This window comes from Corvus cornix, chromosome 1 (assembly GCF_000738735.6).
Source record: "Corvus cornix cornix isolate S_Up_H32 chromosome 1, ASM73873v5, whole genome shotgun sequence".
Lineage (NCBI taxonomy): Eukaryota > Metazoa > Chordata > Aves > Passeriformes > Corvidae > Corvus > Corvus cornix.
This window is the reverse complement of record NC_046332.1, coordinates 9,097,444-9,125,223: the sequence shown is the minus strand read 5'-3', so window position 1 is coordinate 9,125,223 and position 27,780 is coordinate 9,097,444. Positions and strand designations below refer to the sequence as shown.

The following is a 27,780-nucleotide window of genomic DNA, read 5'->3' as shown; positions in this document are numbered from 1 at the left end:
AAAACATGCTGCCTGTAGCCCTTGGCATGCAATGCACTGAGTGCCACTGGACCCATGGAGACCATTTACAAATGGGACAACTGGGAGCTGCCCTCCACAGAAAGTCTGAACTCACCACTCCTGAGACACTCTCTGACTCCAATCAGTGTCCCAAATATGTACAAATATTTACAGGGAAAATATTTTAGAGCAGCATTTCTTTGTGTTGTAAGAAAAATGATGCAAAAAACCACACTAAAGAGTGCCAGGGAAAGTTGACCCATGTGAACAGGCAAGGAAGACAGTTTCTAAAGGACTGTCTTGATAACATCCATGCAAACAAAAGACCTTATCAATAAACTTCCTTAGTCTTCTTGTCTCCTTTTCCAACACAAGTACTAACAGGATTGACCCCCATTGCAATTACAGTATGTCACATCAATACCCTGATGTCTGCACCAAGGTATAAGCTTAGAGAAAAGTTTGTTGACAATAAAGATCACCCTTGTTTATCTTAGAGGATACAGATCCACTGTTTTCATTTATTTATATCTAGAAAAGATAAATAATTGATATTTGCTACTCTTGCCAATTAATTTTTAATGGAAGACTCACAATATGGTTTTCAACTTTGAATAAACATTCAGAATTAAAAGGAAAAGATCTGATCTAAGAAATATTCAGCTAATCTAAGAAACAATCAAGTAGGCATAGTATATTGCATTGCACTATTAGTGACTATCCTTCATGAGTTTCAATCAGACTTTTTCTAAGACAGCCATACTGATGACTTTGGAAGACAAAAGAAAGCCAAGTTCTACTGAAAATGGAAGTTAATCATAACCAGAAAAGTAATAATTTCAGAGAACGTTTGATGAAGAGGGTAAAAGAAGTGTTCTGATGATTCTCTTCTCCTTTCAAGTAGTTCCATGTGTTATTGCACATTTGACCGAAGTGCCATAAAATCTTAAATAGTTTTGTCCTTTGATGAGATTCACTTTCAGTGGATTGCAATGAAATACTGCATGTTTTCCCAGATCTAAAGTTTGGCAAACAATGTTTAGTAGAATATATCATGAATATTTTTACTGTATTTCAGAAGAATGCTTAAATATTCTGAAAGTTTCTGAAAACAGGAATTCTGGACAATCCTACTAGATTCAAAATTTTGTTTGAGATCTGGCAGAACTAATGCATAAATGCTGTATTACAGATATTATTACTGGCACTTTCAAACATGCATGCCAAGAACAATCTGATATGCAGGCCATTCTATGCATGGAATATTAAAATATTTGCTGTATTTAGAGCCTTTAATAATGTGTTAGATTTGGATCTTGGCTCACTGTGCAAACTAATTTCATAGTGAGATTGCCTGGAAATTTACCACAAAGGTATTACTTTATGATCCTTTAGTTTATGATTAGTTTATGAACTTTTCAACAAATGCTTAAAAGAAATTCACCTTGAGGCAGAGGACTGGGCCTGACATACTTGCAGCCCAAGCAGCAACTCTGTCCCTGAGGCATGAGAGGAGGCAAAAACCAAAGCAGAAAGAGGGATTTAATGAGATGCACACTTCCTTGAGGAGCAAAAGAACAGAAGCTCATTAAGTGTGGACTTGGAAGAAAGAAGGTATACACACAGGATTCCACTGGAAAGGAATTTCATATACTAAGTTAGTCAGGTAGGCACACAGATATCAGAGTGGCTTCAAGTGTTTCTTTTTCTGTACAATCATGTGGCTGAAAAAACAATACTTTGCCTTTTCAGAAATCTCTTTCGTGGAACTGTCAACTACTCTTCCAACACTTCCCAAGGGAAAAACCTTTGGATCACACCTAACTGGAGTTAGCATAATCGTTACACTATTCAAAGTTTTCAGACAAGTCTAAGAGAAGGAAAATTACATAAATCTAATTGAAAGGAGTGTTTTTTAAGGCTTTTTACCTAAAAGACTGTGTTCAAAGTGTTAATAGAGAGGACAGAAGAGGATACAACCCTGTCCCAGTATCATCTCAGCTCTCCCAGCTGAATGTAAAGTGGACAGAGATAACTTTGTAAATCATTTGAATGCTGCAGACTGGTACCTAGGTACAATGTTTGTAGACTTATTTTCAAGACTGCATTTTGTAGCAAGTAAGATGCAAAGAATACAAAGGCAAAAACTATTAGACTGTGGGCTGCTTGGGGTTAAGAGTAATCTCCTCTATGAGCAGAAACAAAAAATCCCTTTGCATTTTCCACAGCACCTGAATAAATACATCATCTTTACCTTATAAAACTTGTCAACACTAGTACTATCAATTCTCCAATGAGAATTTGTGGAAGTCCTTTGAAACAATGCTCAGAGAGAGAATTAATTGATTTTGGCGTCTCTTGGTTTCATTGTTTCATGAACACAAAACTGATGGCCATTAACAGCATCCAGAAGTAGGTCTGGCCAATCAAACGGCCTACGTGTTTTATCAGAGGACAATCTCAGAAAAAAAAAAATGAACTCTGCTAAGAGCACATGAGCACATTAAGAATCATAGAAGTGTTAAGGTTGGAAAAGATCTTCAAGATCAGTGAGTCCAACTGTTAGCATAGAATATATTAAAACAGTATTGTAATACAACTTGGAAAATCTGTGTCAACAGGCTTCTCTTATGAAAGAGCTCCCTTGGCTAGTTATCAGTGCCACAGACAAGTATTTGTAGATACCATTTTCTGGATTAGGAAAACCAATCCTGTTTTAATTAAAATCAGTTTATTACCCAGTGTGATACCTTGGTAAGAAAATTCCAAATAAAAGGTCCTTAACCTGTCAGTAACTAGAACTTATTCCACAGAACCAATACTTAATGCTGTTATTTTGTCTGGCACCACACACTTTTTTGCACTGTGCAGTAGGTATGAACATGCCCATTTTCAAATTTAAATAGAAAATGCTTCTTCACCTTTTTATTTTTATTTGTAGTCATACGGTTGCTGTTTTGATAATTAAGGAAAAGCAGAGCTAAAGCTGGAAGTTTTAAAATTTCACATCTATTTTAACACAAAATTAGGAAGAAATACAATTCTCTCTCAAAAATCAACAAGACATATTCCTATGAGAAAGCAATGAGGGACTGAGATTGGTGTTTAAGTTGTGTGAAAGAGTGTAGGTTGATAAAGGCTCCAAATGCACAGGTATCCCTAACATCACAAGCTGTAATGATGTGTTAACCTTGGTGACAGCCAGAAGAGAAGGGTCAAAGGTTCAGCTGGCATCCCTGGGGGGGATCCTTCAAGGTGAATTTGAGACTCATTGACAGGGCAGCACAGTAAAACTGACATTGCCGTCTGAGAAACGTACATGCTACAAAGAGCAAGAACTGCCTTTTTCTTGAACTTGCTGTTCACAGCAGTAGAAAAAATGGTCTTTGTTGAGATGGTTAAAGTAGGGAGAACACAGCTCGCTACCAGATGAGATCCTAAAAGAGAAGAGTTATAAAGATTACGCCTCTTTTTGAATTGAAAATAATTATTAGAGCAGGCTTGCCATTTAATTTATTCTGGTTGATCCAGCTACTCTTAATTTTGCCTATTTTAGAAGTTATTTCCCCATGTCCTACTTAAAAAGGTTCAGATTGCTAAATTTAAAATTTCACCTCCTGCTGAAAAACCCATTACAACTACCTACCTTTATCAATTTCAAGAATAACAGATACAACAGATGACCTCTTACAACACCAAAGCCTTGGATTATCCATGGCAAAAGCAGAGTAACAATAGTCACCGCCAGTTGCGTAATTTCTAATATTCAAGAATGACAATGCAAAAGATACTGGCGAGACATGGGAATTTTCTCAGCAGACAGTCTCACTAGAACAAAAATTGAGAATCAATATGCAGTATGTCCACAAAACTCCAGCTGGAATACCTTAAGTAAAGTCCTTTAACGACAAACAAGTCAATAAAAACAAGTGAAGCAATAACAACATTAGCAACAAAAAAGAGAAGAACGTAGATTCCTTTAGCACTTCAAAAAGAGGCTTCTCTCTCACTATAAATTATACTGTGTATTTTCTTGGAAACTATTAGTCTCAGGAAAGACAGTGGTAAAACTCCCACTGATTTCAGTAATGCCAGAATTCCACCCTGAGAGTTCAGGATGTGTGCAAAGAGTATTCCAGTGAAATATGCTAACCATGCAAATTTCCCAGGAGTTATAATCATGCAAAGTACCTGCTCTGTAGACATTCCTAAATTATTACAAACCCTTGCGATCCTTGAATACAAGGGACAATAATCTCAAAACCACTCCAACACCTCAGCATATAGCTTGAATGATAGAGATGTTTTCTTTATGATCACAGAAGACCTCCAAGTATTTGTAGCTGGGCTAGATCCTGCAAGTATTACACAATCACAAACACCTGGAGTGGAGCATGGCCTGAATATGAAAGTGAGGATATGATGCTACTGTTGTGTCTAGAGAGCCTATTTATGATTTAGGATGCAATAACACTTTGCAAGGTGGCACAACACAGCTTTGTTGCAAGTGTCAGGCTGCTTTACATGTATGAAATAATTCAGGTCCACAACTCATGAAATGCTGAATAAGAAGAACTGAACAACTTCAAGGTTTGTCCAAAATCACACAGGAAAATTGCAGCAGCCCAGCAATCTGCTCTGCTTAGCTTGCAGACTCTCTACCTCCAGGCAATCTTTCACTTACTGCACAATAATTTTCTCCGTAGGAAAATGTTCTGCAGCGCACTGCTAGAAATCTTGTTGCAATGACTGTATAGTCTCATGGCAAAAACAGGTCTTCTGTGATTCTATCCAGTGTACAGGTCTGCCAGAGAGCACAAACACTCATTTCTGGAATACCTGCTATGCACCATGAAATTGCTTCAATCAGGTACCTGCAGCTTCTGCGGTAACACTTTATCCGGAACAAGCAATTTTTTTTTTTTTTTCCTTCTTGATTTTCATTAGGTCTTACTCCAAGAGAAATGCTCAAACTGAACGCCAGAGTTCAAAGAAGTCCTAAGAGACAAATGATTTCATATGAATGGGGAGAGCAAGATGTGCAGAGTTTGAAATGTGAGGCATGCTGGAGTGAACCCCAAACCATCATGTCAACATCTTTCACTTTCAAAAACTTTACATTCTGAATGGCATAGACACTCTGGAAAACAGTGATGCAAAACTCCCCCAAACTTACAGTTAAGAGATCTTGATTCATCATCCTTTTGTTCAAGGAACCAAATTTCTTATTTTGTGAGGGAAGGCAAATTACTTAAGCATAGTTATCTCTATGGCTAGTTTCAAAATTCAATATATTCCATGTAGCAGTAGAAATATTTTGAGATATACACCAGGAAAGCTTTTCACTTGCTCATGCTTTACTTTTTTAACAGCATTATTTCCTCCCCTGCCAAATTTGTGGGGTTTATTTACTCTTAAACTTATTCACTTTTGGCCTTCTTCTCTCTGTGTTATTTATTCTCCCCTGTGCAGCCAGAACCAGGAGGCTGAGCAGAGGCAAGCAGACAATTGACAACAGCAGCAGAGGCAAAAGCAAAGCTGCTGAGTTAGAAAAAATCAAGATGAGTATAAATATATCCAAGTTTAACTAACCACCCACACTTCCATGTTAAACAAAGCAACAATCTTCAACAATCTCCATGTGCCAAATAGATTCTTGTTAGATAATGATTTTTCAGAAGGAAAAAAAAAATCAATTAATTGCTCAGTACAACATGAGTATTAGCAAGAATTATCCTATAGCTAGATGAAGAGAAAAAGCAGCTTTTTTTTTCCCCTTTCCCTTTTAAGGAGGACAACCTCAAGCAGGCAGACTTGGCCCTGCATAATATTACACAGGAGTCTGGAATAACACCCTGCAATATGTGTGTGAATCCCCCACTACTGCACGTGGTGAATATCTGAACTTGGCAGTAAGTAATTGTGAGTATATTATTACCTGGAGAGAGAGAAGTACTCTGTTGGGTTGAGGAAACCCAAGAACTGAAAAATTATTATTTTTGAAGTGCTGTGATTTGGACTAGACTTTTCATATAACCAGAAGCATCACAGGAAACTCAGTAAGGCAAAACTATCCAAACAAAGTGAAATAAGCAAAAGTGAAGTTGACAGAACTTTCAAAAAGTAGACCAAAAAATCAAAGCAAACCAAACAAGAAGCTCTAATCACTTACAGCTGTTCAAGGCTCCAAAAACGGGCACTGTTCTTCTCTATTATTTTTATTCTACATTTTTCTTTTGATTATGAGAACATAATATGTGCAAACTCAGCACACAGATTGTTGAGGCTTTATTAAACATGCTTTTAGAGTTAGTGTCATTTTTACTTTACAAAAGTAATTCCTAAAATAAGCATGATACACAATAAAGTCTCAGTTAGCAGTTATCCGATATTTAGATTTTAAGTGACAACATGTGGCTGCTGTGGTGTGCAAGCAACTAGGAATATCAAAAATGCCAAGTACAATCAAACTTATAAGGTCCACTAGAGACTGTCAAGAAAAAAAATGTACCTTTTTTTTTTTTTTCTCTCTCCCATCCCCCAAAATGGAGAGGGTTTCAGTGTTTGGAAAAGAGTGAACACAGTGAGGAGCTGGGTTGCTTCACTTCACTGTACAGACTTGCCACAAATAATACATTGATTTCTGCAGGATATCTGCTTATTAGACGGTCTTTCATGCTTTACCAATGGAAATATCTCTGTATAAGAGTATAAAATAAACCTCAATACAGTAAAAATAAAGGCTGACAGGTCCAGGAGTCTGCAGGAAAGAACCTTGGAAGGCAGGACATTTGTAGTGCTTTCTGCACATTTGATCTGTAGGGATTCTAAGTCCCATGTGCAGTGGAATCTACTCCGAACACTTTTTCTGCCTGTACACAGGTTGCCCACTTCCACTGTGAGTCCTAATGTTTGGTGTGTCAGACTCCTAAAAACCTCTGAAAGCCTATTTTTTTCAGTATTGCTTTGCCACTCATTGTTTTTGCTCCTGAGGAGGAATCAGAGATGACACAGCAGTCATTAAGGGGCTGGAGAGAACAGTGTTTCCCAGGGGATTTTTAACTTAGAGGAAGATGTCCACAGTCTACATGTAAGATTTCCCTGCAGCTGATGAAGGGAGGGGAAGAGAAGAATTAGCTTTCTAAGCCCAGTCTTCATCTTTATTGTCTGTAATATAAGCAAAGGCTCCTCTCCTGACTGCTTAAAAAAACTAACCAAACAAAAATGTTTCTTTTTCATTAGCAGAATAAAATGAATGAAGAAATAATTTCCCTCCCACATCCTTTTTTCATCTTTCTTATTCATCCAAAAAACCCCCAACAACGAGATTGTCAGCCAAACAAAACAAAGAATTTACTTTCTCAGCATAATAAATCACCTTTGCTCCTAACCATCCAAATCATAAAGTCCTACACACCCTGGATAGCTCAAGTAATCTAGTCTGAGATAACAACCACCTGGCTTTTTATTATTTTTTAGGGAGAAGCTTCCCAGACACCATTTCTATAATTTCAGATGGTCCCAGAGGTTCAAAACTCTCAATAAGCCATTTTAACAAGAAAATCCTGATAGTCTAATATCTAGGTCTGTGAATGTCCCAAAACTCAGATATCTAACACATACTCTATTTGCTCCAGGCATTTATTTTCTTTTACTATCTAGGTCATCAGTTCATGAGTAGGGACAAAAGAAATCCATAGAGAATTTTGACTCAATGAGAAGTTTTCAAATTCTTTTAAGTCCACAGAGTATCTGCAAAAAGAGCCCCATTCTTCTTTCCTTTGCTTTCACAATTGAAAGTAGGAATCAGTCTAAAACAAAGCTGACCGTAGAAAAAGACACTTAATTCAGGTTAAAGGAGTACTTTTCACTGCTGCTGGGTGAAACAATACTGCGAAACCATAGTTATGCATGTCTAATGCTGAACTTCTTAAGTGGTGAGAAGAGAAATATAGCTGGAGCAAAGGACATCACTGATGCAAAAGAACATTTTTGAAAGTTGCGAGAAAAACCAGAAGGAACAGATACCCTTCCAGCTCTAGGGTCAAATATGATCAGCAGTTACTTGGTTTAAAATGCCAGCAAATGAACGACTATAGGAGCCTTTTAATCTAACACTGAATTATGATGAGTTTTAATTCCAGTACTTTTGCTTAGTGTGACCACACTCTATAAATCTGATAACCTCACATAGTGGATTGCACTACTACCAGGCATGCCCTTGGGAACAGAGGAGGTCAGTTTGGTCCTAAACACAAAATCTAGTCCCTGTGATAGCCAGCACAAGCCTACAGACCTTGGTGTTCTCCTCAGCCCACAGATGTTTGATGTTGGGCCACCTTTTGCCCTGTGTCATGAGGCTCCTTCCCTTTCCCCTAATTCCAGAGACCAACATTATTCTTCGGAGATGTCTGCTGGGAAGACATAATCACATCAAGCGTCAACCTATGCATGGTTTACCCTATCCAGCACAGAAGATTCAGGGTTAATAATGAGCCATTTAAACCACATTAGAACAATGCTGGGCATTGAGCATGTCCCAAACACTTGAGACTGATGGGCTTTTTGCTCACCATTTTCTTACAGCAAATGGAGAAAGCACCTCATCCCCCAGAGAAGCATTCGGGACTGTTGACTGTAAGAGCTGCAGAGAAGAAGGGAACATGCACACGGGCATTTTCACGCCGTGTGCCTTGGTTTGGCACGTGGATGGAGACGTCAAGCCCCTCTCCCCTTGGTGCCACAGGAGCTGTGTGGCCGCGTTAGTCCCGTGCGGTGCTGGCGCGCTCGAGCCTGTCTCGCAGCAGGGCTCATTAGCCCGGGCTCGGCGCCACATTAACCGCTGCCATATGGCTGCCAGGCGAGCCACAGCGAGCCGAGAGCTCACATCTGCCTGACAACATCTGCACAGCCACGCCCCTTCAAATGGCAAACCTGAAATGCAATCTGCCAGGGGAGAATCTTGTAATAGGTTAGGATTTCCAATCCACACCGACATGTAGAATTCGAGCTCTTGCTCTTGGCAGCTGTGGTCACGGCTGGAAAGTGCTTGTGGATGTGTTAGAGATGAGAAGTTTTGTTTCAAGGAGCTGAGTCTGAAAAATGAAGTGAGGATGGTCAGACTCCAAGTCGGATGGAAGAAGCGAAAGAGGAAAATGGATACAAAAATAAAAGCCTGTGTGATATTCCTCCACTTCATGTTAGCCCAGGCTATTAATCAGATTTTTTACAACCTTCCAAAGTAAGCGCAGTCCTCTGTAGAAAGTAAAGTTCTTTAGGGCTCAGACAAAAACCCCACATACAACACACAAAACGATGTGACAAATGATAATCAAAGAGTAATGCACGACTGAAAAGAGCTTGGGTATGCCTATGATAATAAAAAAAAAAAATGTTACATGGGAAGTAGCAGTATAGCAGAAGATTCCCTGAGAACCCTTTGTCTTAACAGAGAGTGGTTGTGCAGATGTGGAAACCTGAGTGGTTTAGACACAGCAGGGGAAGAGGCAGGCATGCACACAGAACTGAGGGGAAAAATGGGAAAGGTGTCCTCATGATAAGGCAGGAGACAGCACAAGCACATGGCACAGAAAAGAAGGGAGAGGTGATCCAGAAGACACACTTTGAAAGATTTGTGGAATCTGGAGAGCAGAGAGATTTCAGCAGGAGCAACAGGGACCTTGAAACAGAGCTTTAAGTGGGAACACAGAACAACAATGTCACATTTTGGAAAAACCAAGGGGAAGAAACAGCAGGGTTTAGAGGCATTCTCAGTATCCTCTGGGACAGCTGTGTGGTTTCAAATTATTTTTCACAATTTTTTACATTTTTTTCCCTCTTGGGGTGCCAAGTTAACTCACAGCAGCTCCAGCTGTGTCACCCGGGGAAACTATATTAAGAGCAGAAGAAATATAAATCAGCAAAAAAACTACTCTTAATCCTTGAGTAAGCCACCATTGCAGGGATCAGCATCTGAAGTAAAAAGAGAGTTAAGAGTGGGAAGCCAACCCTCCCAGGGAGTAAGAAAAAGGACTTGGAAGAAAGGAAATTGCTGGGGGGCAGCAAATACATATTGGGAATCAGAAGAAAAAATACACTTCTCTTTCTAACCCTCTTGGGGCCTATAGGAAATTGCTGCTTGCCCTTTAATCTGCCCCAAAAAAGAAAAACAATTAAAATGAAACAAAACCCTGAACTGCAAGTCCTTGCTGCCTGCCTTCCCCTTACCCCCATTGCTTTGTGTGCTGGGCACCCAGGCCATGATCTCTCATGCAGATCTCCATAGCAGAGACAACATTACCATCAGAATTACAGTTTCTGCAGGAATGTGCATTCTTTTGCTGTGTATCTAAAGTACGTAATTTGGGGAAACGAAGGTGTTAAGCAATCAATAAATCAATGAAAAAGAGAGGAGGCTTTAAAAAAAACCCAAAGAGAAATGGAGAAGAAAGAAATAAGGATAAACATCTTGAATTAATTTGTATTGGCACTGCAACCGTATGGTTTCTGTCAGGAACATTGCTGCAGTAATGGGTTAAGACTGTTACACCACACAAAACACCCCAACAAATTCAATCAGTTTTTGTTTCATTTCTATTGATTCATCTCCCCATTGCAATTCTTCCCTGCAATTTAACTTTGGAAAGAAAGACCGTTTCCTAAAGAGGGAATTAATTTCAGCTCTTTCCACTGTTCCCTCCAATACTAACAACACTTTCTCTTTTCCTTTTTAACTGACAGTCATAGCAATTTCTTCCACTTCCTTTTTTCTTTCTTCTTATGATCAAGGTGATGCTGGGATCCACCTATGTAGTTTTAGACTTGCCAAAGCACAGTGAGGCGATGACTGGTCTCCACCAAGAAAAACGAACACAGTTCTCTTCGACAATTCATTAAGAGAAAAATTGGGGCAAACACATGAAACACCTTCCTGCGGATGGTGCTGTTAAGGAGGTTTTTCTGTCATGACAGAATATCAGAAGGCTTTGTTTCCACACTTTGTAAAAACATTTTCATCACTCACTCATGTAAAAATAGCATTGTGTAAGATGCAGCAAATGCTGTGCATTTGTGATGTACTATTTAAGGGCCAGGAAAGGAGATGGGAATTGGAAATTTAAGTTGCAACTCATCTAAAATAAGAGTGTAAGTCATTCAAAACTGTTGATGTCACAAGACAGCCACACAAAAAAGGAATGAAAACCTGTATGCATTATTCATCTTGTAACTTTGATCTTTAAAGCTAAGAAACTTGAACAAGGAAAGATAAATGTCTTCTCAAGCTTTTTCTTTTAAAAATCAAATGAGGATGATTCAGGATAAATGAGAGATAAGAGTTAATACGAAAGAGGGGGAAATTGCAATCACACTGCTGCATGGAAGTTTCAATGCAAAGGCTTTGCTTTTTGTATTCAATTACAAAGGATTTCTTTCTTAGGTACCAGCATCCTTTTTCATGTGTATGTAAAAGATTTTACCTATTAAAATTTAATGTTCACTATGCATAGCTTTTTTCTTCTACCACCTATACCATGACTTGATGTGAACAATTAGGAAGCTTTCTGAAGCATGGGCTACTAGTGGTCATGGGGCAGGAACAGACCCAGCTATGAAATCCTGACCCCCAAACCTGGCTCAAACATCAGCTTGGTCTGGAACTTATGCAAGATATGTATATTTTCTCCCACTGGGAAAGCACTGATAATTACAGGCACTCTGACTGCATCTTGATTTCACTGAGGCGTAGTCAATTATGCAGGCATTGCTGCTAAAATATAAGACAAATTGATAGATCCAAAAGCACATGGAGGTTGCCCTGTCTAGATGGCAGAGCCAAAAAATCCTCTTTGAACACTTTGCGCTCCTGAGCGTCTGTAATTATTGCCAGTTTTTGCCTAAAGATACGCTCAAAGGCCCCACCATCTTGGTTAGATTACTGGAGTCAGCATCTTACAGAGAGGCAGCTGTATTTGGGATTCACAAAGAAGGCAGAGCAGCAACACAGCTCCTTGAGGGAGGCTCTGAGCAAACCTAACACAGGCAGACACCACCACAGACATCAGAAATCACAGCACTCCAGCCATTTCCAGCAACAGCAAAGCCCAGGGAAGAATGCCTTGACTTCACAGCATGCTGCAGGAGGGTTTGCTTATCTGAGCTTCCAAATTGTTACCTCCACACAAGCAGGTATCACTAATCAGGTGACAGAGCCAGACAGGCTGGACGGATGTGAGCACACGTTGTGAGATGGAAGAAATGGTCAGGGAACGAGGTGAAAATTTCATGGTGTGGCGTGTGGTAGGAAGGCACTGAAAACAGCATTTGAAAAGTAGTGGGAGGCTTCTGGAGTACAGCAGGAAAATGGGTGAGAAGTGAATGGAGGCACACTGAATTCACAGGCCTACAAGCAACCAATATTCACTGTGATTACTGCGAGTGCCTGAGCAAGTCATTGCTAATGGCACTCGCAGCCACTGACACTCTGCCAACTGCATCCAGACAAAATACATTTGGAAAGACCGAACCCAGAATTACAGCAGTCAGCAGAAACTACACTGATTGCACTTCCTCCTCAGCCCCAGGGAATGCAAACTCACAGCTTTTGGCACCAAGGTGACACACGTGGCTCCCTCCTAATGACACTGTGCTGCCATGCAGAAAGGATGGCTAGACTGGTGGGGCTGGGAGCAGGGCTGTTCCTGGTGAGGATGCCTGGAAGCCTGGAGCCCTGGCCTAGATCCTTGCTCCAGGCAACGGGCGGGTCTGTGAATTTCACCACTGCCAAACATGTAAACACCATGAACAGCTGGAAACAGAACCAGGAACTTCCCCACCCTGGTGTTCTCCCTTTCTCTCTTGCTCACAGACAAGACCTTGCACCTTCTTTCTCCACCAAGTCTCAGCTCCAAGAGGACTGTCACACAGCCTCTCCTAGTGCAGATGGATCATATAAGAAATTAGAAAAATACATTTAAGCTTTACAATGTTTGCAGTGAAAAGTTAGAGCTATTCACAGGATTGAGCTGAGGCTCTCCTTTTCAGATGTGTATATATATATATATATATATACACATATTACAGGAGGGATTCTTCATTCCACAGTAATCCCAGGAGAAAAATTAACTAGATGAGCACAGAATCACACTAGTTCTGCTCTGTCCTCATGATAACTGCTTTTCAAATCAATAAATTAAGCTAAAGGTAAGTGATTGCTTCACAGGCAAGACTGTTCCAGCTTCGTTTGTAATATTGGGAGAGGGATTAGCCAGATCAAGCATTTGCTTTCATAAGCCCTAATGCACTGAGAAAACTATTTATAGACAACACACTCAAGAGTAGAGAGAAAAAATAGTTTGGTGATGATTCTCCATCAGGTGCACCCAGTAGACATTTGTGCACTGAAGAGCCTATACCAGGTCTCTGAAACTGAGCACTGCTGGGAGAGCTGTGCTCAAATAAAATCTCTGCTTCTATAATCCCCTTCACAGATGGCTCTGCCCTCACCCTTAACTTTCATTTCCTATTTGTTCCATTCACTAGTTTATAACCTGACAGACATACAAAATTTTTTCTCCAAATTGCATTTATTTGCCCTACCAATGGACCAAAAATATGAAAAGGCTGATTTTTATTATCTCACCTACATAAACACATTGATTTCCTTAACTCTACCCAGGATAAAATAATATCTTCTTTTTATTGCATTCCTGAGGAAGTCATGCCTTAACTTGGATCTTATTTATCTGCTATTTAGCTACATCTTTTACTTCAAACTCTCAGCCAGGAATGGAGCTTCCAGCTCTGTTTCTCTGGCACTCTTAGTGCTCATTCTGAAAAGTCCAGTTTTTCTGTCTCATAGATGATACTGTCATCTATGAGTAGAGAAGAAAAAAAGCTTCCAAATATTAAAAATAAGGTTGCTTCATGAAGATATCATCTTTTTGAAGAAAATATAGATATGAACAGAAAAAGAGATGTCAAGCATCACTCCTTATTCAGAAAAAGTACTGTCTTAATGTTTATTTTAAATCTCTTGTCAGAAAGGAAAGCATTAATATGAAATGCTTCTAATAGCCTTTGACACTTACAGAACTCTTAAAACTGCGAGTCAAAGATCAACAAACCTATAAGAATGAAAACAATTGGAAATGCTTTAGAAGTGGAGCCACCAAAGCTTTTTCATTTGTTAAAGGTCTACTGGTATTACGTATGTATTGAACACCAAGACATATAGTTTGACATTTCCTGATATGCTAATTTCATGGCTTAGAAAGAGGAAAGTCACACTTGTATTACGGAAATGTACTGCCACTGAGTCAATCAAAATTTTGCTGCCACATGAAGGTAGGTGCTCATTTTATATATAGATGCTTAATTAGAAAAAGAAACCTGTCACTTAAAACGCATCAAATTCATCCTTATTTCAGCTTTTGTACTCTTGTAGGGGTTTTTTATTCGTGTTGCCAAACTGAAAAAGAAATGCCTTTAAAGAGATAAATGAACAGAAATGGAATAATTCTAAGTCAAGTTTCACAATTAGCATTTCATTCCCATCTGCCCTTTAGCAGGTTGTCCATTCCAGGTCCCAGTCTCCCCTCCCTGCCCAGCCACTAGCAAGATCATACAGATGTTGCTGCAAAGCTGTAAAGAGGTACATCTGAATGCAGATTCATCCACTTGGCAAGATCCTGCTACAGCTGTAAGAAGGTGCAAATCTGCATCACAATGTTGCTTCAGGCTCTCTCTTGCCTGTGTGAGGAAGCACCCATAGTATCAAGAGCACTGCTCAGGACAATGCCAGGCACATACGATGTCAATGGACACGGCTAAGCTGGGCTATGGCAGCTCTGTTGTTTACACCTCTGGAAACAAGCACTCATTTGGGTACCTGAAACAAGTGTGTATCTACACCTACATCAAAACTCACTTCCATTTGTTTGTTTTTGGCAGGAGATGCTGATAACACACGATAGCTCTGCCAGATGACATGGTGAAAGAATACTGTGTGGGTGAGTATTTGAAACAAACACCAGAAAATAAAACCAAACTGACGGGCTTTATTTCATCCTAAGAGCAGCTTTAATGACTACAGGTGACACTGCCAGTCAGTGATAGCTACTCTTGTTCTGGGTATGTCTTTGTTCCAGCAGCTGGAACAGTTTTCATGTATAACAAAAGAAATGTACTTAATAGGCAACACCTGAAAAATCCTTCAAGAGAATACACTATAGCAATAGAAAATGCAAGTTTAGAAAGCACTTCCTGGGGAAAAAAATCCCACAGGTAGCACTGGAATCTTCTCTTTATCTCAGGTCAATTGACTTGTCATGGTTGGAAGGAGATTTGAAAAGGAAATTGCAAGTTCTTAGCAAGTAAGATTGGAGGAACAGAGTTAATAGCCAGCAATCAGTATAGGTTGGGTAGGGTACTTAAAAATTGAAATGTATGTATACGCCACAACAGCAGAATGCCTGGGCTTTGTCTTGTTTGTAAAACATAAATGGAATAACAGGCAATTTCAATCTCAAATCAAACTGGTAATTTTATACTTAGGTGGCTGGGGTTTAAGAGTATTTTCATTAAACTTTTCCTCCATTTCAGTATGTGATTGAGGCATGTAAATGGTATGTGCCTCTGATCTTGCTTTACACTAGTGATCTTTCTAGCACCAACAGGATGGTATGTGCTTTCAGATGATACAGTTTCTCTCCTGTGGAAACATGTTTCTTGTGTCTCCATGCTGGCAGCAAATACGCGATTTTTGAACTCAATTTTTCATTGCCATTTCTGCAAGACATTAGGCTCACTAGCTTATTGCTTCACATGTCAGAAACTAAAAAGAAAAAGATAGTTTTATGATTTGAGAAGCTGCTTTATCCATACTCTTGAATAGTCATGCACTGTATTCAGCAAGCTACAGATACAAATGAGTATGACAACACCTCTAATGAGAAAACAGATTTATTTGAGATGGCAGGATAAGCCATTATCTCTCCAAAGAAATGTGTCTATATCCCCAAACCCTTTTTATCCTTTCTAATACAATGCACAACTTTTCTGCGTGTATTATTTTCAACAGAACTACAAAAGAATATCTCAACAAGACTACTCGTAGTTGCTCTTTCCAACCAAAGAAGGCAGGTATTACAGGTTGAAGAAATTTGTAGGTGGATAGAAGGTAAGAAAATTACAGGACAGTGATGAGTATAATGAATTTCATTTCCACAAGCTTCTAATTCTTCTGAGGAAGAGAAGAACACAGGTTTTGCTTAGGCCTCTTTAACAAACATGCATACCCTGCAATGAAGTACGATGAGATGAGAGGTTACATTCCAAGCTAAATGCAGACTAGCCCTTGCCTCTGAGGCAAGGAAAGGACATATCCTAGAAAAGACAGCACAGCCAGATGCTCACATGCTCAAGACACAAGTAATTTTAGATTAGTTGATTCTCATGTTGTTTGGAAAAACTTTTTATACTTACTGTAATTCTCTCATCTTTGTCATCTAGAGGGGTCCCATCTTTCTTCCATGATATAGTGGGTTCTGGGTGACCTCTAGGGGGCTGGCATTCCATCACTGCAGGTTCCCCCACAGCTACCATGACATCTGATGGATTTTGTCTGAAGTCATCCCGTAGAACTGAAAGAATAAAGACAATGAAGCAAACAAATTACTCAACAATATACTAATGGCACAGCAAAGTGTTTTGTATTGGCCTTTAATGGTGTCTGTTGTCATTGTATTTTATATCAATGAACAGATCAGTTAATCAATATCATCTGTTGATGGTCTCTAGTACTTCCATGCGGTAACACAGAAAACCCATGTGCAACCCTAATTTAACTTCCAACATACAAGCCAAGTAAAAGAGGCTGAGAGAGCTCCCACAGAAGAGCTGCCTCACTGGTAGCACTTGGCATAAAGTCTGTGAGCACAGAAGTCAGTCTCACCCCTGTGCCCACCAGGATCATGGAGCAGATCATCCTGGAAACTATGCTAAGGCACAGGGAAAATAAGGAGGTGACATGGTAACATTGTTTCACTAAGGGCAAATCACACGACAAAGTTGGTGGCCTTCTACAATGGGGTTACAGCAGTGGTGAATTAGGGGAGAGCAATGGACGTCATCTACTGGACTTGTGCAAAGCATTTGACACTGGCCTACATGACATCCTGGTCTCCAAACTGGAGAGACATGGATTTGACAGATGGACCACTCTGTATACAAGGAATTGGCTGGATGGTGGCACTCAAAGATTTGCAGTCAATGGCTCAATGTCCAAGTGGAGACTGGTGACAAATCCTGTTCTTCAGGGTCGGTACTGGGACCAGCACTTTTTAACATCTTTGTTGGTGATATGGACAATGGGATCAATGGGTGGGATTGGGCACCTCCAGCAAGTTTGCCAATGGCACTTTGAACTGAAAGAGAACAGGTTTAAATTAGATATTAGGAAGAAATTCTTTACTGTGAGGATGATGAGGCCCTGGCACAGGTTGCCCAGAGAAGTTGTGGATGCCCCATCCCTGGAAGTGTCCAAGGTTGGATGAATTTCTGAGCAACCTGGTCTAGTGGAAGATGTCCCTGCCTATGGCAGGGGGTTGGAACGAGATGACCTTTAAGGTCCATTCCAAAACAAAACATTTTGTGATTCCTATTACAGTTGAAGATGGCACAGTAACTTCTGCTCAGGTAGAATGTGACTTGGGGGTAAGAATTGCAGAGGTTGCTCTCTGTCCCTTTTTTCCTGAGACACAAGGTCAGCCTGCCAGTAACTCAGAGGTTTATGGTTAAAGATTGGCCACTGGCCATATGAATTGTACCCATCCCTGAATTTAGGGCGAAAATTAATGAACTAACTAAACTTCCCAGTTCTTTGATGACATTACCAATCACTAAACATTGGCCCAGCCTTAGCCAAACTCATCTTTGCAATTTGGCTTGTGTCTTTTTAAAGCAAAAATATTAAAAATCTTTCCTGATCTCGCAGTCATCACTTAGTCTAAGCCAGGATCACATCCTTTATTTAGAAGTCAATTTTACCACCTTTACACAGCAAGAAACATTTTTATTGCACCTTCATTACTAGAATTTGTTCTTTCTCATCATTTGGCCCAGCCCAGGCCTAGGAAACTCCTCATTTCCTCCAGTCATCCACTATGAATTTTATCAATAGCTGTGTGATTATTTTTCTTTCTAGGAGAGGAGAGACCTCATACTGTGCCCAGAAGACCACTACACAAGGACACGTTTAACAGAAGAACGGCATTCCTAAGCCTTGCCAAGTAAGTGGCATTAGGTTTAATCTAAAAATAAATAACACAAATGATAACAAATACAACGTTCTAGTCCTCTCCACTGCCCTTCCTCCATCCACACTGAACAAAGTGTAGGCTAATGGAAAAGCACACTACAACCAAAGGGCTCTCAGGATTTTTACAGAGCTGTATGTCACTCGTGCTACCTGCAACAATCTTGTGTCAACAGTAAATAATGCCAAGAAGCTTCAGCAAAAAATACATCTATACCTCCCAAGCCATGGACCCCAGATACATGGACATTCACTACCGAATAGGGGCTTGGTTGTTAATGCTGCTTCAAAGGGAGGTGAGATTTATTGTCAGCTGTTAAGGAATGTGGTTGTTCTTACAGGTACAGTGCTACCACCAAACCATCCCTCTCTGTAAGGTCCTTCATGCCGGTCTGAGGGCAAATGGGTCACCTGCTTTGGGAGAGAGGTATATATACCTTGCTCACACCTGCTTTTATTACAACGTAATACACGACAGGGAAAGTTCCACATTGATACAGAAGTGTAGGCCGGAATCAAAAACAATAAATAAAGAATATTTTGCCACTATTGTAGAAAAAGGACATAAATTCCAGAAGTAACAAAGAACATCTGTGTGTCAAAAAGACTTAAATATAGTACAGATCTCACCAAACATTTGAATTTACTAATCCCCTTCCATTCTGAAGCACACAAATTTCTAATATTTCAGTTCAATTATTGAAACTCCTGGATGCCCTGGAAGTAGTACTTACTGTTGCTCTGAAAGAGTATAATCAAGGATAACATGTCTATATCACTTTAACAATACATACTAATAGAACAGAATTATAGGACTTAAGGAAGAAATTATGGAATAATTTAGATTGGAAGGAACCCCTGGAGGTCAAGTCTACAGCGAGGTGCTCTTGAATGAACATGTTCTCTTGGACAGACTAGGTCTCTTGAACAAACCTAGTGCAGAGAGTTTATTAAAAAAACAACCCAAAACCCAACCCAACAAATAAAACATGCACCTATTGCTTAGTGTACAAAAGCCTGAGAAAGCATGCTCCAATCAAGAGCAAAGTATTTCTCTCTCTAAAAGGCAAAATGCATGGATATTTTCCTTCTGTGAACTTGGGAAAAAATTGAAAATATTTTCAGCTATAACATCATGTTTTTAAAAAGGGGAATGATGTCATTTTAAGTTATTCAGAAAGGTAGGTCAAAAGACTAATCCTTTGAATTCCCCTCTGCTTTCAACAAAACTTTGTTAAGTTTAACCCACATTCTCTTATATCCTCCTTACTATATCCCCCTACATATTGATGCACGAAAATTGGATAGTTCGGATTAATTTTTGGTTATGGAAGTGTTAAAACACTTCTCCCAGACACTGAAAACATTAAATATCCTTGTTCCGCTCACATTGAATGTGGTGTTAACAGCCAGAGACAATTTCTTGTGTTCCCAAGCAACCCTCAAGACATCCAGACACATGGATCACTGTAAACCATATCCTGCAAATGGATAGCTGGACACTGCTTCTACTGAAGTCCAAGAATTTTTTTCTATTTAATACCGTAGAGACTTAAACTGGCTTGGAGCCACTGAACATATTATTACTTCTTTTTTATTTTTTTTAATCACTTCTCCAAATTAAAGAACATTAAAAGAAGAGGACACAGAAGTTGCCCTAAGTTACTAACCCCTCCCTCCCATAGCTCCAGTTCCCAGTGCCAACAGCACATGAAAGTGCAGAAGAGGTTGCTACGCCACAGTTCTTTTGCAACACAAAAAAGTGTTTTGACCATGAGTAAGAAGCCTCTCATTACTGCTGAAGATTGTATCATTTGGATAAATTTAAGATACATATAAAAAGAAGCAGCCTGAAGTTTAATAAAAATTAAATCAAGTGATCTTAATAAAGCATAAGTGCTTTTCAAGTCTGAAAGACCTCATAAATCTAAGAGAAAAGACTATCAGATAGCACCTCAGATGGCTTTAGCACCCCTGAAGAAACAAAGAAGTCCAGTACTTACATAATAAAACCAAATTACTTCTGTAATTTCTACACTCCTTAGTCTTATAATAGCTTTACAAGCATAGTACCTTGCCTGCAAACCAAGACCTTTCACAAATTAACCAGTTCTTAGGAGAATGCCTAGGAGGACATCAAAGGTCCAGGCCACAGATACTTCAAAACAAGTATTTTTTTTCCCATTTACTATAAATTATTTTGGCTCTAACATCACATCATGAAATGCTAACAAAATGTAATCCATTAGAGATTACTCCACAGATAGTCATCGCAATTATTTTCGCAGCTGTAAAGTAGATACATGCTCTGTTTTGTTTGCCTCAGGCCCTGGCAATATTGCATGAAGTTATAAATCTAAAATTTTCATCCCTTACTGAAAAAACCCTTATTTTTTCTTTGCTGTCCTTCACAGTCAAGGCTCACTGTAAATTGAGAAAACATTTCCTTTTTAAGTTATATTAGAAGCATACTTTGCAATCCACTAAAGCAAATGCTTTCTGTCACCCAACAGTGAAATTTCACCTCTTTCTACATATATGCAGCTGGAATGAAAAAAAGATATATCAAGAGGACATTTGCCTTTTTTTTTTTTTTTTAAGAATCTTCATAGATGTAACACCCTCCTCCCCATTTCTGACAGACCTTGGTTACGGTTTTCTAGCATTTTACCTAATATTTTCTGAAATACAATGAAGAATGACTGTAACCATCATCACAGCACAGCTGGGACAACTCCATGATCTTTCTGTGTGAACATGCTGAACTAATCAGGTTCAAAAGCTCCATGTAAAAGTCAACTTCTCACACAACTACTTTCATATCGTGTACTCTTCAATTCATTAAAGAGTTTTACCTTCCCCAGAGACTCTTTCTCAGAGAATAAGGGAACTGGCAACCACTTGAGGATAAATTTTTATTGCTAAGTAGAGATGGCACCAAAACACTGCTTTGCAAAATGCAGCACCCAGTGTTTTTTTTTCCTTTGTTGCCTTTTATGAAAAAGAGTAGGGAGACACTACTGGGTGAAATGAGAGGAAGGTAGGCAGGATTGTTTTTGCCTATATAAACTGTAGATAATTCAGAAAGATTCTTGTTGCAGTAATCTTTAAGTAACTGTGATTCGAAAGGGATATAGAAAACACAAGATAAAATAAACCAACCAGAAAGTTCTAGTCAATACCTGAAAAGAATGAATTTGTAAGGTAATTACCATCAGACATTGTGGATATCATGCCTTAACAGGTGGTATCTTTTAAGATCTGGAAATCAGAAAATTTCCTGAAAATTTTGATTACAGGTCTATTCTAGTCCAGACACCTCATGCACAGTTCAAAGCACTGCAGCAAAATATATCCAGGATCCCTAATCAACCAAGATCTTATAGCCATGGTCAACTCAGTGAACAGAGGAAGAGGGAAATGATGATGCTTGTGGTGCAAGTTTCTGAATCAGACCAAGGCAATTTCAATCCATTTCAATTCTTTTAAAAAGGCATCACTCAGACTTGCTTTCCATTAACTCTCTTGCACCATCCCACACAAAACACACTATTTTGCAAGTCTACTTCTTAGAGAGAGATGGTGAGCCAAAGTATGAAACAATTATTTAACAGAAGAGATCCCAACAAGCTCCACTCTTTCAGCATGAAGATAATTTGAATCTTTCTTTGAATAAGAGCAGGTGCCTCAAAAATGGTGGAAAAAGAAAGTGAAATAAATGGAAGAAATACTCATCACATTTCTTTGAAAAACAACTAGACCTCAGCTAATGAGCAAGTTTCCAACAGCAAACAAAACCCTCCTGACATCAAACAAGCTAAAGCTGAGCTATGCAACCTTAATGGCCCGCTGCCCTGCCTTTTTGGCTAATTTTGTTAAAAACTGAAATAGATTTTAAATCTTTTTTAATACCCACCAATTCTATTATTTTCATTCCTTTACATATATATAAAGTATTTCCATGTTTCCCTTTTCCTCCCCAACAAAAGAGCAGTATTTACAAACTAAGTTCTCACCTAATACCTCATCTGACTAATAAAATATGATGAACAAAACAACAAAAATGAGAGCTTGCTTTAAAAACCTATAAAATTAGGAAAACAAAAATAGGATTCAGGAGGTTATATAAATCATCTAATCCCATGAAGCTGTAATCAAAGAGAAACTAATTATTGCTTAGTCAGGATTGAGCTGTTATTCAAAAGCAGAACTCTTCCTGTAATTTAGGATCAGCAATGTTCCCTTTTCCCCACTACCTACTGAACATGTACTTCAAATTTACTGAGAAGCACCAGACATGTTTGGCATTCAAATATAAGATGGTTGTCAGTTGGAACAGTGCTTCAAACCAGGTGCTTAATTTTAATTACAACTAACTTAAGCATCAGCCAGAATTATGGTACCTTGTTTAAAGACTTTGCTGGCATGAAATTTATACAGATGTCAGGATATAATTTTTAATACATGCGTGCCACTAACAGGAAAGTGTTAGAGCACCTAATTAAGCAAAAATGAAACAAAAAAAGGTATGCATTATCGAATTTAAGTCAGCCCATGTGTTACCATATAATATTTTAGACCTCATTAAACTGTTACCTGGTTTGACCAAGAAACTTGATCATTTACAAATGAGAAATATTTTTTTGGAAGAGACCTCCCTAAAAGTCTCCATGCAGTCATAAAAAGTTAAAGGAAAAACTTATTCCCTGAAAAAATGCTTTCTTTTCCTTTCTGAAGGTGTTAAAACCAGGTTAACATTGGTGTTAAACAGTCATTAAAATGGAACAGAAGGAGTAGGGCTATAAATAGTCAGAAATTACTGTTGTGATCATCTAACAAGACCACTCATGTAATGCAGGCAATAATTTTATGCAGTGACCGAGTCCAGCAGCGCTGTATGGAATGTTTCAAAAGATGTCTACACTTCTACAAGGCTCCAAGAGGCTGGAAGTCTCAGCCAGCACGCCTAGGGCTCCTCACTTCCCATCATTTCCAGTTCTCTTATGTTGCTCCTACCTTGCAGCACTTTGACCTCTTGCTACCCCTTGCTCAGTCAGACTGAAAGCCTTCTACAGACAAGCAGATGCCAATCAGTTCAGTATCCACATCTCTAATATTCCCTCAGCCTTCTCTGAGCTTCAAAAGCTACAGAAGCAGTGGACATGAGGCCACTGCTCCAACCACAGCAGCTCTGACTGCACAGTCTGAGAATCCACATCAAACAGGTCTCCAGACAGAGGAGGCTGCTCATGGCAAAGAGGCCGGTTATAAAGCAATGACCACCACTTGACATCATCACAGCAGAAATCTATTTTTAAGCCTCGGCTCTACATTTATGACAACACATTCAACATCATGCATTCATACAGTGCTGTCCTGCTTGGCTTTGAACTCTGCCCATTAGCAAACCCTACCACCCTCAGAGTCTGAAGAAACAAAAGCACTTTAAAATCAAATGGCTTTTTGCTTAGTAGTCATATGTATATGTATGAGTTAGTTCAGACCTTTACCTGGGTCTACATAATTGACATCACAACATTATATATATTTCTATCTCAAGATCTCCTTTAGTGAAAGGAAACAACCATTAAAACTGCTCAGTAAAACAACTGTTTTTTCTACTTTATTACCACTGAGATCAACTAATTTAGTTTATACAGCTCGTTCATAAATGCTTCCTCCATGATGTCACTATGGAAGATACTGAAGGGTTAATGAATGCAAGAAAAGTTTTCCAAAGGCCTTTCTTCGAGACATTGAAACAATTTAAGAAATGCCTTTTATTATTACGCTCATTCTCATATTGCCAAGGATTTATTTTTAAATTTGAAATTACACCACTTTTAAGATTTTGGTAGACATTTCAAGAGGCATGTAGAAATTTTAACAGTGATTTAAATTTGGAAGAGTTAAGGAGTGCTGAAGAATAGCATTACTTAACTTGAATGAGTGAAAAAGAATTACTTAAAGAATTAATGAAAGCATGAATGGCATACATGGAACGTTTTAGTTCAGAAAATTTGCATTCCTACTACCCAGCAGAGTAACACAGAATTTCCAGCAATGGGAAATTGCCTATTACTCATGAAACATGCAGATCTGCTAAAGATTTTACTGAATCTTGTACCACATTCTACTGCAAGGATGTTAACAGATTAAAGGTGTCAGAAAGCAGCACTAAGTTCGTGTTACCAGCCTATGTAATTTAGTACTAACATTATTAGTACCACCTGGCTGATGACATCAGCAGAGAGCACAGACAGTCAAAGCAAAAAAGAAACATGGCTTTGTTTTAGCACTGACAAACAGAACCAAGACAATAGAGTTAAATAGTAGTGATAGATGTACAAAGCAGCAGTGAAATTAGATCACACTTCTAAAATGTTAGCAAAATGTACTGTCTCCATTACTGTAACCTTTAAGTTGTTGTAAAACAGATTCTCTCTAAAGAATTATGGTTTTGATTGCCTTTTCTCTGCCCATCGAAGAAGGACCTGGGGGATGCTGGTTGACAGCAGCTGAACTTGAGCCAGTTTGTGCTCAGATGGCCAAGAAGGCCAATGGCATCTGGCCTGAATAAGGAACAGTGACCAGCAGGATCAGGGTAGTGACTGTCCCCCTGTACGTGGCAATGACGATGACGTGGCATCTTGAATCCTGTGTCCAGTCTTGGGCCCCTCACTCCAAGAAGGGCATTGAGGGTCTGGAGAGTGTCCAGAGAAGGGAAATGCAGCTGGGGAAGGGTCTGGAGCACAAGTCTGATGAGGAGCAGCCAAGGGAGCTGGCGGGGCTCAGCCTGGAGAAAAGGAGGCTGGGGGGGGGAAACCTTATCACTCTACAGCTCCCTGACAGGAGGGTGGAGCCAGGTGGGGGTTGGGTTCTGCTCCAGGTAACAAGAGACAGGACAACAGGAAATGGCCTCAAATTGCACCAGGGGAGGTTTGGGCTGAGTATTGGGAAAGAGATTCTTCACTGAAATGGTGTTCAGACATTGGAATATGCTGCTCAGGGCAGTGGTGGAGTCACCATGCCTGGGGGGATTTAGAAGACGTGCACATGTGGCACTTGGGACATGGTTTAGTGGTGAACTTGTCAGTGCTGAGTTAACAGCTGGATTCAATGATCTTAAAGGTCTTTTCCAACCTAAACCATTTGATGATTCAGCACAGCATCATCAAATTAGGATCTTCATATCTACTGAAGGTTAATAATTACCATCTCTGGAAAAGTGTCCTTCCCTAAGACGCTCAGCAACACATACCAGCAAATAAAAGACCAGCCTGCTTCTAATCCATTAAAATAGAAGGAAATCAAGGACTGCTGCACCACTTGGATCACATATTTAAAAGGTGCTGATGGCAAATACAAGTCATATGCTTGAATCAAGCAGTATGTTACACTGCAAAAGCAATTAAATATTTAGGCATTTGGCAATAAACTTACGACTGCACAGAAAGAGTTTAAAGTAAATATATTTATTGTGATTCATTACTGCCATTAAGAAACTTGCAATTGTTAATAGAAAGAAAGGCAGGCTTAAGAAGCAGGATCCAAAAAAAAAAAAAAAAAAAAGAAAAGGAAAGAAAAAGAAAAAGAAAAAAGACTTCTGTAAAAACCATTGGCTGAAGTTACTGAAAACCATTACAAAAATTTATGGAAACCACTCAAGAGTGTCTGAATTTATTTCACTCATTTAAGATTTGGGTTTTAAGTACTGCCTGGAATCTTACTGGGCAACATAGTTGTCAGCCTATAACAGCATTTCCACATGTGGAAAGGAAATTGTAAATGGATTAGATGATGAATTGAGAATCAATTAAATGACCAAATCTGATAAGTCATATAAAGAGTAATTTTAACTCCTGGGAGAAAGGGTAACTGACAGGCCTCAGAGAGCATGCTGCAGCACTGGGAAACCTAATTAAATCCTGAAGGATCTGTGATGCCTCAGGCACGCAGCTCTGAGAGTATCCCTTAGTTTGATTGAAAATTGAAAATAGATAAGGAGAAGGGACCTAATTATTAATTTGACTGACTGTGTAGGAAAAGTAATCCCTCTCAACATCTTCCGCATATTATGCTCCAGGACAAGGCATCTACTACCTGTAACTAAGAATTTACCTCCTGGAAGAATAGATTAATTTCTACAGACTGCAGAGATTATTTCCCTTCACTTGTCTTAAATATGAAATATTTTCGGGCATTTTCTGGTAGTAGTAGTAGTAGTACATTTTGCATTTTGTATTGGGGTTATTTGAATCATGCTGGATTACAGACAATATTTTCAGCATGACTAACACAGCACATTTCCAAACTTATGGACACAAACCAAGGGGTTTTAGACACAGCTCAGCCAAGAACTGTCTTTCAGACATCACAAATTAGTTTTCATAAGGCAAAGAAGAGTGTGCATCTTTAGATCCAAGGATTTGACGGCATTCTGTAAATAAAAATTTCTCTCTCGACACTCCAAAGTAAGATTCTGATGTTTAGTTTGCAAGGAACTGTTGGCTGCACTGGCCTTCCTTCAAATCGGATTATAATGGAGAAAAAGAACCAGATTACTTGCTGCAGCAAGACCCTGTCTTGGCCATCCAAATTCCATCATAAAGAGATAACTGAAATCAAAGAAGAATATAATGACCAGACAAGGAGAGAAATGGTGAGAACACACTTCACCAGAGCTCCAATGTCTTCCTTAACTACTCACCAAACTTATTCACAAGCAGAACAGAATTCTTTTTAAAGAAAGAGTACAAGAACCAACCCAGAAATGCCTCTGTCATCTAACTCAGCATAAAGGAATACAGGTAGCAAGGACAGAAGAAAACATTTAGCCAGTTTACAATGAAAGGTTAAAGCTAAGATGGCAAATGAAGCTAGATGGCAATTGATTTAAAATGTGTTGCTCTCCAATAGCAAGTGACACTGGGTTGTGTTGTGAAAAACTTACTCTCATCCCATAGTTCCTAAGATGGAAAATCCCTCAGCTGGCCAAATCCAAAGGAACCGCATTTGTTGTAATCTGTGCTGTTAAAATGGCAGAAGCAACTGCTCCAGAGACCTGCCAATGGAACTGGCAGCACTTCCTGTAGTACGGGAAAGACTTAAATGCTGACCATACTTGTATATTTGCTTATAATCATCCTTTCACTCTGAAGGAGTCAAAAACTTATCAGAGGAGACATTTGCAAAGAAATAAAGATTTCCATGCCCTTGATAAGAAGTTTTCTGCAGTAGTTCTAAATCTGCATATGCCCTATGTTATTGTTCTGCTAAAGATGCTGCCTCCACACAACAATTTTAGCCCTGTCCTTCTGCTTAGCATGCAAATTCTAGGGTGTTATAGCTATACCACTACCATCAACATTTTTTTGAAAGAACTCTTATTTCCATGAAAAAAATCCCCATTATGCTCTTAAAGTGGTTGAAAAAAATGACACTTTAATATCAGAGAATATACAGTA

At 39.1% G+C, this 27,780-nt stretch overlaps 1 protein-coding gene across 8 annotated transcripts in view; it reads right to left on the bottom strand.

The window, feature by feature from the left end:
• The window catches only part of ROBO1 (roundabout guidance receptor 1), a 698,238-nt gene that overhangs the window by 95,018 nt on the left and 575,440 nt on the right, over positions 1-27,780 (bottom strand). For all 8 annotated transcript variants that reach the window (XM_039556121.1, XM_010399516.4, XM_010399517.4 and 5 more), the window contains one exon: positions 16,483-16,640. In XM_039556121.1, the coding sequence (XP_039412055.1) occupies positions 16,483-16,640 (158 nt within the window). The remainder of the gene's footprint in view (positions 1-16,482; positions 16,641-27,780) is intronic.